The 17,966-nt window shown below is 44.9% G+C and overlaps 1 protein-coding gene and 1 long non-coding RNA gene across 3 annotated transcripts; one reads left to right on the top strand and one right to left on the bottom strand.

Annotated features, from left to right (window-relative positions):
- Window positions 1-1,866: 1,866 nt before the first annotated feature.
- LOC133162059 (uncharacterized) lies at window positions 1,867-16,831 on the bottom strand. 2 transcript variants are annotated; one of them, XM_061290973.1, is made up of 14 exons: window positions 16,607-16,831; window positions 10,067-10,254; window positions 9,918-9,973; window positions 9,691-9,827; window positions 9,442-9,607; window positions 9,215-9,362; window positions 7,772-8,989; window positions 6,893-7,159; window positions 6,356-6,688; window positions 5,495-5,653; window positions 5,005-5,178; window positions 4,179-4,260; window positions 3,929-4,077; window positions 1,867-3,843 (listed from the first exon to the last, which is right to left on the bottom strand). In XM_061290973.1, exons 1-14 carry the CDS (start codon window positions 16,617-16,619, stop codon window positions 3,577-3,579), a joined length of 3,357 nt encoding a protein of 1,118 aa, XP_061146957.1. In that variant the 5' UTR covers window positions 16,620-16,831; the 3' UTR covers window positions 1,867-3,576. The 2 variants fall into 2 exon arrangements, with proteins under 2 accessions (XP_061146957.1, XP_061146958.1); XM_061290974.1 differs by having other exon boundaries at window positions 10,079-10,254.
- Window positions 13,379-14,598, top strand: LOC133162060 (uncharacterized). Its single transcript, XR_009716169.1, has 2 exons — window positions 13,379-13,938; window positions 14,326-14,598. It is a non-coding gene; the product is annotated as an uncharacterized LOC133162060 (long non-coding RNA).
- Window positions 16,832-17,966: the final 1,135 nt, after the last annotated feature.

The raw sequence follows: 17,966 nt of genomic DNA, 5'->3' as shown, positions 1-17,966 counted from the left end.
ATAGATGGCGATAATTCAACAAACATTGGGGTTTGCCAAATAAACTACACAAGAAGAAGCATCGAGCCTCAGGGTGGAAGAATGATGCGACGTACACGCGTTTCCCAAAACATTAAGATTCTATACAGCTCGTGAATTTATAATTCGCCAACCTAAATATGACGCTACACCAACTTCCAGGAGAAGTGTGGGTCCATGTACTGGGCTATCTCAGCGTGACAGACAAGCACAGCGTGCGGGTGACTTGCACGTACTTAAAGGAACTTGTCGACTGTGAATTGCTGTGGAAAGACTGGACTATAGTTCTGGCTTTCCCGAAAGGATCTTACAACCGTGAGTTCTGGGAGACGCTGCGCCGAAGGAAAATCAGTAACGTAGTGATGAGGAGCACCAGAGAGAAGGACTGGAAGCAGTTAGCTCTTGGCCTCCCCTCTCTTACTTCGTTGCTCATGGAGGAAAGTACTCAAGAGGTCTTGGGCAATTTAAAGAACTTTTCTCTACTGACGCATCTGGCTGTGAGGTGCAGCTCCAACTCCCTTTTGCTGAACGCCTCCGTGGTGTGTGAAGCGGAGAAATTGACCCATCTCGGCATCTGTCAAGTTTTGTACCCCGCGAATTCCTTACAACACTTGATTTGTGCAATCAGGGACTTTGCAAATCTGACATCTCTGGTGTGTCATGACATTGGGATCAGGGAACACTGTACGATAACGATTTCCTCGATACTTTGTTACCTTCCTCGCCTGAAGCATCTGTCATTGACTTGTGCGGAAAGAGCTTTGATCCCCACATCTCTCCCAGTGCCCTCACTCACACATCCACTGTCCAGTTTGGAACTCATTCACTGTGATCCCTCCCTACTTTGGATAACGAAAATACTCCCTAACTTGCAGACGCTGGTTCTCATCTATACTAGGCGCACTGTCTATTTTGATAGTCTAGCCAATAATCATGGTGTCATGGAGAACCTGAGTGCATGTCTGAGCGGCCTCCCTCGACTCTCAACATTAGTCATTAAAAGGGGTCCAAGCGTTCACACATACGTCCACTCCATCCCAGCTTCGCTGAGACGGCTCACGCTACGTGTTCCTAATCTAACTTCTACAGAGTTTACTTCCGTTGCGTCGCAGGTACCCAATCTTCTCCATCTCCACATAGACACCTGGCCAATACCATTGAGAACCATCCCTTCTCAAATCCCTCAACTCTTTCCAAAACTCCAAAGCCTCAAAATCCGAGGTCAGCATGTGTCGGAAAAAGACTTTTTGGGCTTTCAGAAGATGGTGGGACTGAGGTATGTGGAGGTGGTGGATAACTGGCCTCAGTTTTCTATGATGGCTTCAAAACTTCAAATGCTCACCAACTCCCGAGTCCAAGTTATAATATCACGTCAGAGGAACATTTTGGACTGTCACTGCAGCTATTAGTCATGTTCTAGCTCGAAAAACACAGACATATGACCTGTGTGACTGAAATATATTTTTGGAATAAATGACCATAAATCAACACGATCCGTCTGTCATTATTTATTTGTATCAGAGCCCGATCAATTTAGCAGTCAGCTTATATTGGACCGTCACAAAATAATAAAGAGTTACGATTCCTGTACACACCAAACATTTCTTTCTCTAGAAACAGTAAATGTTCATTCAGTGTTGGGATCACTAAGAATGGTGTTGTAGCACAATTTGTCCACTAGAGAGCGCTCTAGCTCTAGGTAGACACTAGCGGGTTTACATGGAGCCTAGTATTTCTAAATACGCACTTGTAGACAATCTTTTGCCCGACTGTTTGTGTGCAATCCACTGTATTTATCAGCTTGATATTGAGACTCATAGAATCATAAGAATATTCATGACCAAAGTCAAAGATTTGCCAGAAATAGCAGATTTTATTTGCGTTGGTTGGATCAGTCAATTTGTAATCATAATCTTACATAGCACCCAAGCAAGCCAAAGCTCCTTAGAAAATAAAATTCCAAAAGATCACAAAATCTCTTTGATATATTGTTTTATCTCACTTAAAAAAAGGAAGGCTTGTCTTCCTTGACAGGCAGAAACTAAGAGGTAACTTTGAGAAAAATAAAAATCAATTCCTGTGAGTATTTGTATGCAAACAGCCTAAGAGAAAACACACAATTCCAAAAGCTGTGAACTTTTAAATCAGCAGGATGTGTACAGTCACCGTCAGCTCAAATGCTCAGAGGGTCTTTCCTACATTTCTCTCCTTTGTTGATCTACTACAGTGTGCTTGTGCACATTTAGAAAGTTGATGCATCACAGCAGACAAAAGTCTCCTTGAATTCACACCAAAAAGGCTCAACTCACAGGAAAGACCACACAGTGTATTCGACCATATTGCATCGACATATTTGGCACGTTGCATCCTCCACCTTACAATAAGAAAACACACATGAAACACCTTGCATACTCAATGAGGGAGGGGGGAAACAAGCAAGCGGCATCTAGAGTCAAACAAAGGCATGTCTGAATACATGAGGCTTACAAACAACTGCTACCATTTGGCAAATGAAGCAACATCATAGATTGACTTTTGTGGTTTACCACAGGCTGGTAAAAGTGTGTGCATGGCAGAGAACAGGTTGGACTACCGCCAGCCTGCATGCCAGTAGAGCCAGCTCTCGCCACAGCAATGTGACTTTCAAATATAGATTTTCATCAAAAGATCAACAAAACACAGTTTTGTCAAATGGTCGAGAGGCTATAAATTTACTGTCGATTCAGATTGTGAAGCCAGCTGGCCATTAGTGCTTATAAAACGATGTAAATGACAGTAGCATGCGCTAGCATAAACCGTTTTGGTTTTTGTATTCAATACAGTGAGAAATTCACAATTGTAAAAATAGGAACAAATGAACTGATGCATTAGTTGTCATTCCATAAATTGTGCATGAATACAGATTGAAAATATCTGCATTTTTTTGTTTTTTTTACAAAATGCACCAAAAGTCAAACATCACTAAGCGTGCCTATTTCTACTTGAACGGCAGAATAGAAAGATTCGATAGGGTAAAAAGGTACCTAAGCACCATGGAGCCAGTCAAGATCTGATCTTTTTCTTCGACGTACGTACAGTGAGTGGAGAGTAGAAAAATAAAAGCCACGCTACATTGTAAAATTCACTATGTGACAATTGTGAGAGTCTCATCAAGAGATCTGCTTGGCGAGCACAAAGACAACAACTGCTTGGAGGTTTGTGAATATTGTTCACACTAATTGGCCGCACCAATGCCTAAACTGATTTCTGCGCTCCGTTCAGTCAAACAGCTGACTCAAACCTTCAAGACTATTTGAACACAGGCGGAGTGTGTGGCTTCAAATCTACTGTACAGAAATTCACATAAGAGATCATTTGTGTTCTTTTGTTGCTTGACAGGATTAATACTTAAAATAAAAAAAATCTCTTTGGGCTGGCTGATAAAACACCATAAGCAAAAGCCTGAGAGTTTTGGGACAGGCAAGAAAATCAATCACTTAGGTGCCAAAAGTGACAGACCCCGTCGCAGTGGTACGAAAAAACCGTGTGCCTTTAGACCAGCAAGGAAATGTGCGCAGTCTAGCTAAAAAGTTTAATAAAGCAACCGTGGCAGTAGGGCTTATCATTCTGCTCCTTGAAGGTGCCCTTGTTGAGCTGCTTGAGGCAGAAGGCACACGCAAAATGTTCCGGGTGAAATTTCTTGCCCATTGCTGTGATGCAGCGGCCCGTGATGGCCTTCAGGCAGCCCGAGCACAGCGAGCCGCGCCGCTCGTGGTAGTGCGCCTCGCAGTACGGCTGACCCTCGTGGTCGAAGAAGCTGCCGTTTATGAACGGGGTGAAGCACTCCTGCGGAACCACACACACACACACAGCGCAATCAAACCCGACGCCTCGTAAATTGCAAGTAGACCCAGTGAGTCGACGCTCTCACCCTGCAGACAAAGCATTCGGGATGCCAGAGTGAGTTGAGGGCTGAGATGTAGTTGTCCAAAATGGCCCGGGCACAGCCTCCACATTTCGGAGCAAAGATGTCAAAGTAGTCCTTCCTGCAGAAGGCCTTCCCGTCCTTCTCGTGAAACCCTGCACGGAAGCAACGATTCGTGCTGACACCCTTGACATGATTTATTGATAAGTCCAACCTGAATCTACCCATGCGAAGTATTCACAGAGTGCTCCAGTACCTTCTGGTCCAAAGAAGGCTCCACATTGGGCACAGAAAAAGTGCTCGGGATGCCAAGTCTTGTCCAAAGCAGTCACCACTTTCTGTGAGACGACAACAATAATCATGGTCACTTTGGGCAGCCAGGATCATTTGAAATACATCATAGGTTTCATAAAACACATTACTCACACACACAATATAAATAATGTGTAGTTTATAACCTCACCACTAGGGAGAGCAAGGACACAAAAGACTGACTTGGCACGAAAAACAGAATTTAGAAATCAATGGAAATCCAACTCAAGAGCGATTACACAAATTACATTAGTGTGTACACACTACAACACATTCCAATAGAAGAGCTGTAACAAAAAAATGCCTTTATAAAGATAATAGTGTGTGTACTTGTATGTGTAATGATTCGAGTAAAAATATGAATCAAAGCATAATGATTCATCTTTGGCACTGGGTATTATTAGCTTGAGCAATACCGTTATGTATAATTATCTCAATGTATTCATGCCAGGTGCTTTTGCGAAAAGTCAACCGTGGATGTGTCAAACGAGCTCCGAGGCGGTGGATTGGAAAATCTTGGGAGTGACTCATGTTGGACATTCCCTGGTTCAAGTCCACTCGTCCACTTCCCCTTCAAGTGTGGGTGTGTGTTAATGATGGAAATAAAAGATATGAGTGGGTCTGTCTATAGCAAACACAAAGTCACTCATTCAATGATGGCCATGTTCTATTTGCCTATGAATAAATAACTAAACAACATCCTCCCATCAATGGAGTATATATGTAAGTAAATTATGGTACGGGAGTGTACATGTATGCGTTCTACTAACATCCAGTATGGGCCCGTTGCAGTAGTGGCATCGCGGTGAGAAGAGACTGTGGTAGTCTTTCTCGCAGTAAGGTTGTCCCTCGCGCTCAAAGAAGTTCCTGGAGCCTATCTCATCCTGGCAGTGGGTGCACACAAAGTGCTCGGGGTGCCACGTTCTTCCCATGGCAGTCACCACCTGAGGGATTAACCCCGCACAAGGGATTCAATCAAAAAGGAGCTGCAAGGGAGTACGCCCGATTCAGCGAAATTCACAAAAGGTAACAGTGTTTCTTTTGACGATTCTTCGTGTGCAGTGGAGTGTCAACAACTACTTGAAATAATTCTCATCAGCATCCTCAAGCATTTTAAGATTATGATGTACTGGAGGACCTAATAAAATCCTATTTTCACCTCATTTACATTTACAACAGGCGCACATAAATGCAGTTACATCGAATGGGTCGGTACTAACCGTATGCAAGTTCTGCACATTTGTCCTATAATGGACTCACCTGTCCAACTATAGGTTTCTTGCAGGCACCACAGACGCCTTTAGCCACAGTCTGGACTCCCAGTTTGTTCAGATCCGATTGCAGGCTCCCCAGCATGTTGTCCAGTTTATTGGCGGGCTTGGCTGGTCCGGTTGGCGACGTCTTTCCCTGAGACTGGATCTGACAGAGGTTTTCCAAATTTAGTACGAGGGGTTAAAAAGGCTTTTTTTCTGGGTTTCTTGGTTGCATTGACAGTTCAGTGTTGATGGTCAAGACAAATAAAAAAATATAAAAAAATCTCGAACGCTGAAGGTCAAAGGACCATTTTCTTTTTTTAAATGTGCATTATGTATGATGATGATACACTGGTATAGTTCTTTTTGAGCTATGGCACCAGTTAATGAGTGTCGTGTGGGGAAGGCTTTGAGTGTCATGGTAAATGTGCTGTCATACGGCAGACGAGGTTTCAGTTGCACCGCAAGCCAACCATTCCTCCACATGGCCCGGAGGGCCAACGCTCAACTTGCCTCTAAGCACTTAAACTCTGGTCACAACGCACAACCCGAGGTGCTGTCATGCATCCGAATTAGAAAAAAGGAGTCTGTTTCTGTAGCCTGGGTGTCAGTGCCACTCATAACCTGGACTGACAGGGTTTCAGGTTATCCGTTCCCAGCTTGCTGCCAAAAACAGACCTAAGGATCATACAACCCTGTGGCTGCCCTAAATACGAAAAGGTATGAACTGCAGTTGCAATGATCCATCAAATTCGCGATGGCTCTTAAAGGGCCAGTGAATTGAATGATATTAGAATGAGTGGAAAAAAAGGAAGGAAGTGAAAAGAGGAAAAAAAGGAAGGAAGTGAAAAGACAAAAAGAACCGTGCCTGCATAGGTGGGAAGACGGCGTCATAGTCAGTCTGACAGGACACCGTTACAAAGACCTTGGGGGGAGGAGGTGGTGTAATGGGCTTGGGTGGGGGGCTTGGTGACGGAGGGAGCTGCACAGGGGGTGGCGTGGGCTCCCTTGGGGGAGGAATTGGCTCCTTGGGAGGTGGTGGGCTAGGGTCCCGGGGGCGCGGAGGCGTCGGAGGGGGCGGAGGGAGCGGTAGTGGCGGTGGTGTCTGTTTTACAGGGGGAATCTTTTTGGGGGCTGGCGGGGACTTCAGAGGGGAGAGGACTTTCCTCTGGGGGACAGGAGACTCAGGAGGGATGTTGATCTGGAGGGGGGGATGCGGCAAAGAAGGAGAAAAGTAGAGCACAACAATAGAGAAGTGATAGACAAAACTCACATGTGGCCACGAAAAAAACGTGCACAAGTTACGGAGCAATATTTCCCACTTTTGTCCCGTCCCCCCAGACGATTTACCAATTTTAGATTTGAAGTGGGTGTTTTCATGCGGCTACGTGTCTCTCACGTCTACCTTATCCACAGGCGGCGGGGCCCTTTCCTCACGTATTCGCTGCGGGTTTGACATCACGATGACGCCTTCCGTCAGCCAGTCGTCCGGCTGCCGTTTACGCCGACGTTCCAGGCGGCCGATTCCCAGTTTCCCCTGGAGCTCCTCAATGAGCCGATCTTGCGACTGACTCTTATTCACGATAACCGGTCCCATTTTACGCCGCACTCCGTCCTTGTACATGGGATGCACGTTGGCGGTCTCTTTTGTGCGACGTATAACCGACTTGAGCTGGAGAGTAGATGATAGTGGAGGTTGCGCCCAATTCCATGTCGGGTCTCAAACACTCCGTAATCCAAAATGCGTTTGCACCACACACACACTGAATGGAATTTCTTGCAGACAAAAAAAGTCATTCTCTTCTATCACAGCAAAACAAAGCCATAAGTCAGGCGTGGCATGCCAGAGACTCAAGACACCGCAGATCCATCATAAAGCGCTTGCGCAAGCAGGCCTAGGTTCAAGGGGGGCAAAAAAAAAATACTGCTTGCACAGAACAAACGTTTCAATCTTGACGTTTGCATCATTGCTGGTTGCCTAACCATCACAGGTGGGGTCCTACAGCCGACAGAATTGTTGACTCAGGCGAGTAGGAGCATGCAGTCATCCTATTAGTAATTCCGTCAACCTTTTGCAATGAAACCTCTCCCTTAAGAGCCTTTTGCAATTCGAATGCACTGACACTCCATGCATCACACCACATCGATGACCTCAATTCCAAACACGCTCTACAGCTTGTGTCGAAACATAGCAACTTCTCTCTCTGTGGGATATTTCCCACAGTTGCCACATCTGCTTCATGCCAGCAACTTATTTTTGGAGCTGATTTGATGCGTCTCCTACTTGGCCAGAAGCTGATAAGCGCTCAATGGCAGATGGCTGCTGTGTCGGCAGATCCAGCGCTGCATCCGGTGTCCCCGGGCAGGTGGAGGGGGTGAAACACTCATCAATCCAACTGGCTTCGGTCGTGGGTGTCAGGGTCCCCTCTCGGCTCACATCTGGGTACGTGCCATAGTCTTCGTCCCATGGTCTGTACTCCAGAGATCCGAATGCTTGGTTTTCATCCGCTTGAGTGAAGTCGGGTGCTAAGAGTTGATCCAGGGCATTATCCAACTCAGGCTCCCGGCAGGGCCAGGTTAAGTTCAGGATTTCATTTTTGGTTGGAGGGGAGGACGGCGGGCTAGTTGACGGTACAGCAGAAGGTGAAACCGGTGAATGTCTGGGACTAATACTCGTGTCTGCAACCGTGTAGGTCTTTTTGATGACCAAAGCGGGACTCTTTGGACTTGTGCCTTCACTTTTTCGAATCATTGCTGGACTTGAAATCTTTGGACGTGTTACTGGCTGTGAATCAGTTTGTGTGCTAGAGGGACATGCGAGCTTTGGAATTAACACCGGACTCTTGGGAACACTAGTTGAAATCTGACCTGAGAGTTTTGGAGCGGTTACTAGGCTAGAAGACATTGGCAATGATTCTGGAGTTGTTGGTGTGACTGCACATTGACCCTGTTGGGCTATACTATCTTGGCTGAGGTGTGCAGGTGCTGGACTGTCATCTTTCAGGGTGGGGCTAAGACTCGGATTAGGACTGGCCAAACTAAGTGTACTTGGTATGGGATTTCGAGGAGCGGGATCTGAATTGAAACTACTTGAATTGGATTCCAGTAAACTTGAGACTTTACTAGTGGAGGCTTGAGTGACTGATGGACCGGATGAGCTACCGACTTCACTTCCGACGGGTTGCTTTGGGCTACTCGCGACACTCAAGCTCTCCAAACGAGCAATTTCAGAGGTGACAATGCCACCGCCTTGTTTTTTAGACGATATAACCGTGACAGTGGAGCTAGGGGTAAAGGTCGGGGTTGAACAGCCGTCTTCGTCTATGTGGAGTTCCAGCGGAAGAGGAGTACAAGAGGGTGTGGTGGAACTAGATAAGGGATCGACATCCACAGAAGAGTCAGCGTGAGGAATCGAGGGCTGAGTGTCGAAGGTTATGATTGGTGAGCTGGCAGGATATGAGGGGTCAACCACTTCCTGGTTCATTGACACTTGAGAGCCAGACTAGCGGTAACACATACATACGTAGAAACAGAGACATACACAGTGATGGAGAAAAGAGAAAGAGCAGGAAAAATACATTGAGATGAAGAGAATGGAAGGTCGGGTCTCACAGAATTGGTTGTTAAAACGTTCCATTTTAACTCAGAGCCATTCGATTTAGAAATGTATCTAGTTTTCAGACTTCAAAATACAATTAATGTTTCAACATAACAAAAAAATGCTCACATTGCTTTGGACTTTGAAGTCTGACAAGGAGGCCATCAGCTCGTCTAGCTCCCGTGTGGCAGAGGATGCGGACATTCTTGCCTGCTGCTGTGATTGTGTTTCCTCTTGTCCATCAATCTGCACGTCCGATACCAACAAGGTAGCGGGACTAAAAGAAGAACGGTTCAAATTCAATTGCCGACTCGTCAGGACCACGTTCCATGTTAGTCCAGATTCATTTCTCTCACGTGGGTGAGGGCACAGAGCTCTCTAGCTCATCCAGAAGGCTCTCCACACTCGGTCGTGCGTCTTCTATTCCTCGAACTGCCACGCTGCGTTTTGACTTTTCCAACTCTCCGTTCTCCTGAATACTCTGGATCACAACGCTGGCAGGGAGAGGTGGAGCTGCCTCCTCTAGTGACAACAAATAGGGATTAATGCTTTCACCAAACTGCAAATAAGTCAGTACCGGCTGTTCAGTGGAAAAAGGTAATGACCTTCAGCAGGGAAGGCGGGCGTGCTCTGCTGGACAGAGTTGAGTTCCAGCAGCAGGCGGTCCAGCTCTGACAGGTTGCTGCCAAAGGATTGGTTCATGGCAGGTGAAGAGTCATTGCTCTTCTGCTTATTAGGAAAACTGCACATAAAGCAGAAACATCCAACATGCAACATATTAGTTACGAGAGAGCAAATATTTTCAAAACAAAAGCTCAACAAAGTGTCTTACCTGTACACATGGTCCTCTTCGCCGGTGGGTTGAGGCGGGCTGCTGTTATCTCTCGACTAAAGTGAGGAAGTCACAAGTTAGTCTGCTGTCCATTTAAACGAAATTACATTGAATTAATTAAGTTGATCTCGCTACATATGATGAGACGTAAGAGCATTTACATCTGTTTCCTGTTCTCCGTTGAGTGTTTTTTCAGAGGGAATGGGTGGGCCTTGCGGTGAAAAGCAGATGTCTTGCTGACTTCCAACAGGGAGCGCGTAACCCGTATCATCAGACAGGAAGAGTGGACGTTTGGAAATGTGGGATGTCGTGGACTCAAGGTCTGCCAACAAAGCATCTAAGGAAACACACAAGAATGATACTTTGAACCATTCACACTGTTATAGCTACTTGAGTTATTCGTTGACCCTCATCTGCTTGGAGTCTGGGGGTGATCAATTTGATGGCAGGGGCATCTTGGTTTCATTCACCTCACAGCAGCGACATGCCAGTACCAACTTAGCTAGTTGCCTTGAATGAGCACGACAAGCATGTGAAAAGATGACCGACAAGAGTCTTGCAACACTGTATCACGCCCCTCTTCCTGGTATGACTCCGTTGTAGTTCAACAATTGCTGTGTGACCTTCTATGGAATCCTCACTGGCTACAGCATCAAATTTGGTCTTTAAATACAACAGCAAGATCAAAACTGTAACGTTAGGAACATCTGACGACCTGGAAACCAACGCTTAGAATAGCACGGTATCATCAGTAAAAGCAGAGGTCCTGCTGAGCCGTGGCAGATCGACTTGAACTGGGTTAGTATTAACATGCATAGCTCACATGCCGGCAGCCGTGGTCGCACAGCAAAGATTCCCCGATAGTCATAGTGTAAAGTGTTTTGTTGTGGAATATACAAAAGTGCATACAATGCTGAAGCCAAAGGAAAATAAGTGTGGACAAAATAAAATTATCGCTCACATCAGGAGCAATATACATAAATGTGTACTGCCTCATACAAGGGGAAGTCAACATGTTGGTTTTAGACAAGTAGGCTACATTACGCATGTGTGGTTTTCCTGTGCCTGTGCCATTCAATTCAATGTTGATTCTATCTGATTAAATGTATCATTAAAAAGGACCAAAGAGTAAATGCCAAAAAGACAACGCAGTCATTGTTTATTGGAAAATCCTCGTGTGATTTGGCCCAACTCTTGCTGCTGTCAGAACAAAGCTGAACTGCAGCTGCTGAACATCTCAACAGATGTTCGTCCAGATGGTTTACACAGGGGATGCTCATCAAATTAGCACTGCGTCTGAACTGGCTTTACCCGTCATTGAAAACAATTTTCAGCTCAGAAATAACTTCGTACTAAAACATTAACCCTCAGGCTACACACCATTTTAATTGTCCTAAATGAACAATGTAGGTGGCAGATGTAATATTAATACAGCTTATTTACCAAGTGGTGCAAATAATGTTGTAAACAAAGCCAATGGAGCATTTTGGAAGTCGAGATGAGGATGTTTTGAAGCATGTGTGCGTTTGGTGAACGGTGGCTGCGTGTTTGGCGTGCTCTGGCCCATCCAGAAACTACACAAACACGGAGGTGTGGCCGCTTCTTCTGCCAAGAGGACATACCACAATCACACGTCTCCTGTGTCCAAATATTAACCTCCAGTAAAGGGAGGAAAAACATCTCTAACCTGAAAATCAAAGTTGGACTTCACGATCAAACTAAAGACAAACCAACAAGACTTAAGATATATAAGACGTACTTTGAAATCAGTGCTAAGGCTAGCAGTAAAATTGTAAATGTAAAACAAGACAGAGGAAGTGACACGGCGGGTCACAGCGTGCTCGACACAATGAAATCTACGCAATGAGACAGTGAGTGAAACTAAACTGGGAATTGTCTCCATGCACATCTCTCAAAGCTCGAATGTGGGTTGATGCAGACTGAGGAGACTCCCTTCCTGAGATGAATGGTATGCATTTTAATTACACGGACGTTGCTTCGTGCTGGGGTTCATTACAGGAAAGCGAAAGAGGAAGTGAGGGGAAGATAAAAAAGGGGGCTGACGAGATCTGGGCGGCAGGAGAGCGGATGAAAGCAACACGATTTAAAAAGAAAGAGGGAGGGAGGCGGCGGTGGCCTGCAGCAAAGGAGGGTATGGAAAGAGAACCATATAAGGAGTACATTGTGAACAATGCTGTGGCGGACGACAGTAAAAGACAGATTATGAAGGATAATTGCAAATATTAAGTGCAGGACATGAGGAGAGGCAGTGCGTACAAATCAATGCCCTCGACTGATCCGAAGTCAAGATTGCGCTGAGACATTTAAGGAGGGCTGCCTTTCTTGCTCAAGGCAAACCAAAAGAACAATAGCTTCGTCTCAACTTTTTAAAGGTCATGACATTTAAGGGAAAAACCGCTCGAATGTCAAATCTCCCCAATGGGTGCTGCTCGCTTTCAACCAACGACTCTTTCCTTCACTTCTCTGTATTTCCGACACCACTGAGAGAAATTCCTGACATGCCGCGGCTCGTTGTCCATACGTGAACGCACGAGTGGTGAACAACTGAACACGATCGCTTCAAGAGGCAGCGCGAGAAGCGTGTTGAGCAAAAGCGAGCGAGTGCTTAATGCGATATGACAAGCTTTCATGTTGCCTTGTGACTGAGAAGGCCTGTCGGTGTACCGCGTGATAACACGCAACGGATAGCGCCGCCAGGGCTCGGACCACAACAATCTAAGAGCCGTGCACTTGATGCTCCCTCGAGGGCTTCTCTGAGGACGGCGGCGCTTCTTTGCCCCTCACAAGGTGCAACAAAAAGACAACAACAAAGTGCGCAAGAGCCTCGCTGCTTACACATGAAACACAGAGGAGCTAAAAATAGCCTCCCCAATGTGACCTTAACCTGCAGGAGACACAAGATGTCCTCTTAAGTAGATCATAGAGGGTCACATTGGACAGGAAGCCACAGAATCACAGGTTACTTTGTAACATGTTAGCATTTGATATAATTCCATGTGGGTCGAGGCAGTGACGTTTGTTGATTTGCCATAAAATACAAAACTCAAATGGATAATGTGTCTTGAAGACCGATGGACGTTCCCTCGATGCAATAACTCTCCTTCTGACACTCTAATATCCTTCACATCGTCTCTCTGGCAAGCCGCCCAATGACTCGTGCGAGGCAGGGGGCCTGAGGTCGCTTCTCTCGATGATAAGTAAACGGGAGGTTTAAATCAATAATTGGCTCCTGCCAATAATAATAATAATAAGTGGCATCGCCGCACTGGAGGCAGATAACTTATTGAGTTTAATAGAAATGGCATTTTAAAAACACATTATAATTAATTCCCATCTTTTATTTCAGTAAATACAGGAGTTACATGCAAAACTAGACAAAAAAAAATGCGCCGAATATTTAATTACTATTTATTCTGTATGGTATGCTCGGACCACAAAAAATGGCTTCTGTTCGAAATGTTTTTTCCATACTCTGATGTGGTAATAAAGACTGGAAAAACATGTATATATTTTTTAAATCAATTTGTTTAGCATTCATGCTAACACTTCTCCGGATGCATTGAACAAGGGAGTGGAAAGATGGCCTGATATTTTTTTTTTATGCTCCGACATCCAATCAGTTGGGTCTGCTTGTGTATTTCCTCCACTAAAGTAGGTCAGAGGCTGAGAAACAAGCTGCTCTCTGTCCCCTCCAGGAGGACAAGGACAGACATGGGGAAGTGAAGTCAGAGGACAGTTACTGCAAAGCAGAAGCAAATCACTCCGATGGAAAACGAGCCTATTGTCAGCTCCACCACGCATCGATGGGACGGTTAAAAAACTATACAGCGCTGACTTATCTTCAACTGCCAGATTCTAAGAACAGGACAAAAACAATTTAGATTGGAACCCAGGAGATCACATAAAGTATTCAAAAATCTCAATCAATACTGTAGGACACCTTTGCCTGTATGGACAATCAACAAGCCTTCAATAAAATGCTATTCACCATTTGGCAGAGGTAAGCCTTATCTTTCCCTCTGAGTCAAAGGCCTTTAATGCTCTGCATTCATCAAAGGTGTGCCAACTTACTGCCAACATTTTCTGATATAAGAGCAGCGTCTTATCTCAACCCGCACACCACCGTGGCCATAAATCCTCTCTGAAATCAAGACAGGTGATGACAAATTGGAGAAATTGATTTTGACCTATGAGGAGTTGTCTCTGCAAACAATTTCCTGCCAGATGCATCAAGTGTTTCAGTGGGAGACCCTTATTTATTTATTCTTAATTCATTTAAAATTAATATAAGGAAGCAGCGATAGAGATTTTAGGATATCAGGATTTGGAATGTAGTGTCGTTATCTTTAAGGTTATTTCTTTTTTGACTGCCTCTACATCAAACCAGGAGGTGCCGAGGACTCACGTGAGACGACGTGGCTGGCTGCGGAGCTGTCACTGCTCACTGAGATTGCTTGTCAAGGCGCCTGTCCACACCAGCTAACTGTGATCTGAAGAGCATATGCGCGTGTGGACCGACATATGCTTCAAAGCCCTTCAGCGAGTTTACTTTAAACTTAAACAGATGGACGAAACCCTGCAGGAAGGATTCCGACAAAAACTCACAAGTTACATTTGTTTGATGGCAAAAAATGAATTAAAAAGTAGAAGCTTTTAAAAACTAGCGGGCGTGGATATTATAACTTGCATTGTAAAAAGTGAAGAGGGGAAAAAAATTGACAAAATTGAAAACGTATGAATGCGTGAAAAGACGTCAGCGTCAATAAGACGAAAAATGAGTAATCTCAAGTAACCACATGTCATTTCTCCAGCTTTTCTATCGGTGTAAACAAAATTTCAACCTAAATTTAGACTCAAGAGTATCTAGGCTACATCAGTTCTCATTTAAGAAGTACATCGCCCACCCCCCCTCTGTGAGTGACATTTCCAACGCTGCGGCGGCGGCGTCTGAGCTGACGAGGCTCTGGGGAGTTGCCTAACTTCAAAACGCTGCCACCAAAATGACTGTGGCAAATCACAATGAGAAGTAACAGAGATGAGAAGTAGCGCTCGTCAAACTAAAAGAAAGGAGGTCGTCTGACAGCAGTGTGTTGTGCACGGTCTGTGTACAATTTGGGGAGGGGAAAGAAAAAATGCGAGGAAGCGAGGTCAACGCAAGTTTGCCTTGAGAAATGTCGCAGCATCGCGAGAAGATTCAACACATCTGTGTCAACAACAAAGCAATTCAAATCATGATGTTTTCAGTTGCAGCCTAGAGAAAACGCCGACCACCAAAATTTACAATCCGCTCGCTGCGAATTCAGCTAGCTTTGAAACCATCAATTGAAGCGAGTGGGTAAGCCCAAATTCTAATTTCTGGCTGTGGCACAATGCTTTCATGTTGGCCCGACACTTTGCTTGGCTCCCACGGCTCCGCATTCCACAATGGAGCGTGTGCTCCTGCTCAGCTCGTAGATGAACAGAAATCAAAGCTGCCTGGTGGGATCAGAGAGCATAGAGAGGTGTCCCGAGGCCTGGAAGGTTTCAGGTTGCTGCTGGGTCTTCTTCTCTGCTAAAAATACATAAAGGCGTTCTCATCCTGCTGGTGGAATAAACAATTTTACCTCCCAAGGAGCTGTTTGAATCATTCTAAACAGACAGCAGACGAAACACGAAGCTTGATACACGTGAAGGTTTTGAGATCACAGCCGAAACCACAATATTATCTCCAATCGTGCGACATTGACAGTTTTCTGGGTTGCGAGACACTTCTTTTTTTAAGCAGCCACGTCAAGGAGGGCTGTGTAAACCGAGGCGCTATCCATAAACATTGACTGGATATAGAATGGCTAATATTCTTTGTAAAGTGTCAAGTTGCCACGTTAGCAACTACAGGCGTGGCCTTATCAGGATAGTCAAAGTGTTCTGCTCTTGGGCAGGGAGGGGGGATCCAAATTATTAGAGCGATATAGTTTGATAGTTGAATGCAAATTCCTTTTAAAATGAATTCTAAACTTAACAGCTCAGACTTGAACATTACATTGCCACAAAAAAAGAGGTCCCAACATGCAGTGATGATCTTAATGAGTTTACCTCTGAGCTTACATTTTCATTTTTAATTATAGCACAGATTCTATATTACACGAGGGAGCATTTGACTTCAATATTTACACTTGAGAAAGATCACACAAGTTAGTGGTTGAGCCCAAATAGAAATGACTGAACATGTGGTGCAAGGAGCTGACTAAAAAGGAAATGTGCAGGGCCGTATTTTAAGTCCAGGTTTGAACTCCAGCTGGGTTTAAACGGAAACGCACCACTGCTGTGACAGTCTGGTTAATTATTGACTTTAAAATGCCTGATTGTTTTTGTCGCCCTTTAAATGCCACTCTTGCCATCCCATTTGTGCTTCAACAACATATGTCATAATGAATCGCTGTAAGAATTCAAAGTTAGAGGACCGTTAAGTGGCCACTCTAGGCTGCACATTTTGGGGACTTTTCGTAATGCACCTGAAGGCAACATTTAATTAAATGACCACACGGGGCCTTTCTAAGCTTGGTTAACTCGTACTGCATGCACACAAACTTAGACATTTTCACGTTTTGCCTCAAACAAACAAGCCTGCAGAAGATGCAAAAAGCGCCCGCACACACCCGCATGGTATTGCAACGGAGCAGTAGATTTACCTAAATCATCCATGTTGGCCGGAAATCAACGCTGTTGACAACCCAGCAACGTTCCCCCTCCGTCGAGCACAATTTTGGGTTGGTCTTTCCTCCGACGTAGCGTCCGCTCGCTCAAATCTGGTGGACGAACGCAGCGAAGTTTTCAAGTCCTCCTTCGAGCACACTCCCAAACAGCACTCATGGCCAGATTGCCCCCGGGAGGAGAAGCTCTCGAACAGGAGAGCAGGAGCCAGCCCCCCTGTCAGCCCCGCTGCCGCCCATAAACTGAAAATATAGGCGACTACGCCATCTAGTGGCACGTTGAGGACGTGCTTCGCGTTAGTGCCAAATCGAGCACATTTTTAGCAACTTTTTTTTATTCCCTAAATTTCCTCCCAACTAAACATGAGACATTGTGATTTCCTATGAATGTCGTAAAGGTTCTTGTGCGAAAAAGTACATTTATAGAAATAAATCGATAATTCCTAAATTACCATATTGACTCAGTCTGAACACATTCAACAGATAATTTGTACACAATGAAGCATTTGGTGCATCATTCTTTTCAAAATTTAGTATGGTCTTCCAAATACTTGGTCCTTGCATTGCAGAGGAGGTGAGCCCACCCCATCCGTGTTATGGCTCTGATACTACGCCAGAAAACAGAAAAGGAACAACCGAGGGTGGAGAAAAAAAATCCTTTAAAATGCAGTTTTTAGTGTGGTAGGCAAGAGTGAGAAGGTTGAGCGGGTGCCTGGGTGGCATCCCGCTGTGAGCTTTGCACCCGCGCCTTTAGTATAACCACCCTCCTCACATCACTGCACTAAAATAACAACAGGCCTTTGTCTAGCCAAAGCCCCTCTGCGTCAGGAGACAAACATTTGGATCCCAGCACACAAAACACACATCCTCCTACTCTGCGATGAACATACACACATGGACACACACGATCAATGCGGGCATGAAGGTTCCATCTTTATCTCTGTAGAATATCGAGCTACCTCACGCACATTCACTACCTAACATGGTGTTAAAGTTGTCGCGAGTGACCTTGTGATCCTGAACTCATTCCATCAATGTGCAAGGCAATCATTGAGCAGGAAATGACAATGTCTGGCATTTGATTGTAAAACTGCAAAAAATATTAGGGCTGCAACTAACAATTATTTTAGTAATCGATTAAAGTTATTTTGTCTGTCAATTTCTTTTTTTTTCAAACAGGATTTTTTTCTCCAAATTGATTGTGCAGAAAATAATCAAATGTGAATTGCTTATGCTTCCGGTACTGGTATGGGCTGCAACATGTTGGAAAATTGGCAAAAAATATCGCTTATTGTATTGCCAACATTTCTAAATATTTTATTCTGATTCAAATAGAGAG

The sequence above is a fragment of the Syngnathus typhle genome, linkage group LG11 (assembly GCF_033458585.1).
Source record: "Syngnathus typhle isolate RoL2023-S1 ecotype Sweden linkage group LG11, RoL_Styp_1.0, whole genome shotgun sequence".
Classification (NCBI taxonomy): Eukaryota; Metazoa; Chordata; class Actinopteri; order Syngnathiformes; family Syngnathidae; genus Syngnathus; species Syngnathus typhle.
This window is presented reverse-complemented; position numbering and strand designations above follow the sequence as displayed.

Excerpts from the sequence above, each read along its gene's own strand:
- LOC133162059 (XM_061290973.1), bottom strand. Across the intron at positions 9,608-9,690 it reads GCCCGCCTTCCCTGCTGAAG|AGGAGGCAGCTCCACCTCTC; the intron begins GTCATTACCTTT and ends TGTTGTCACTAG. Across the intron at positions 7,160-7,771 it reads GCTTATCAGCTTCTGGCCAA|CTCAAGTCGGTTATACGTCG; the intron begins GTAGGAGACGCA and ends TCTACTCTCCAG.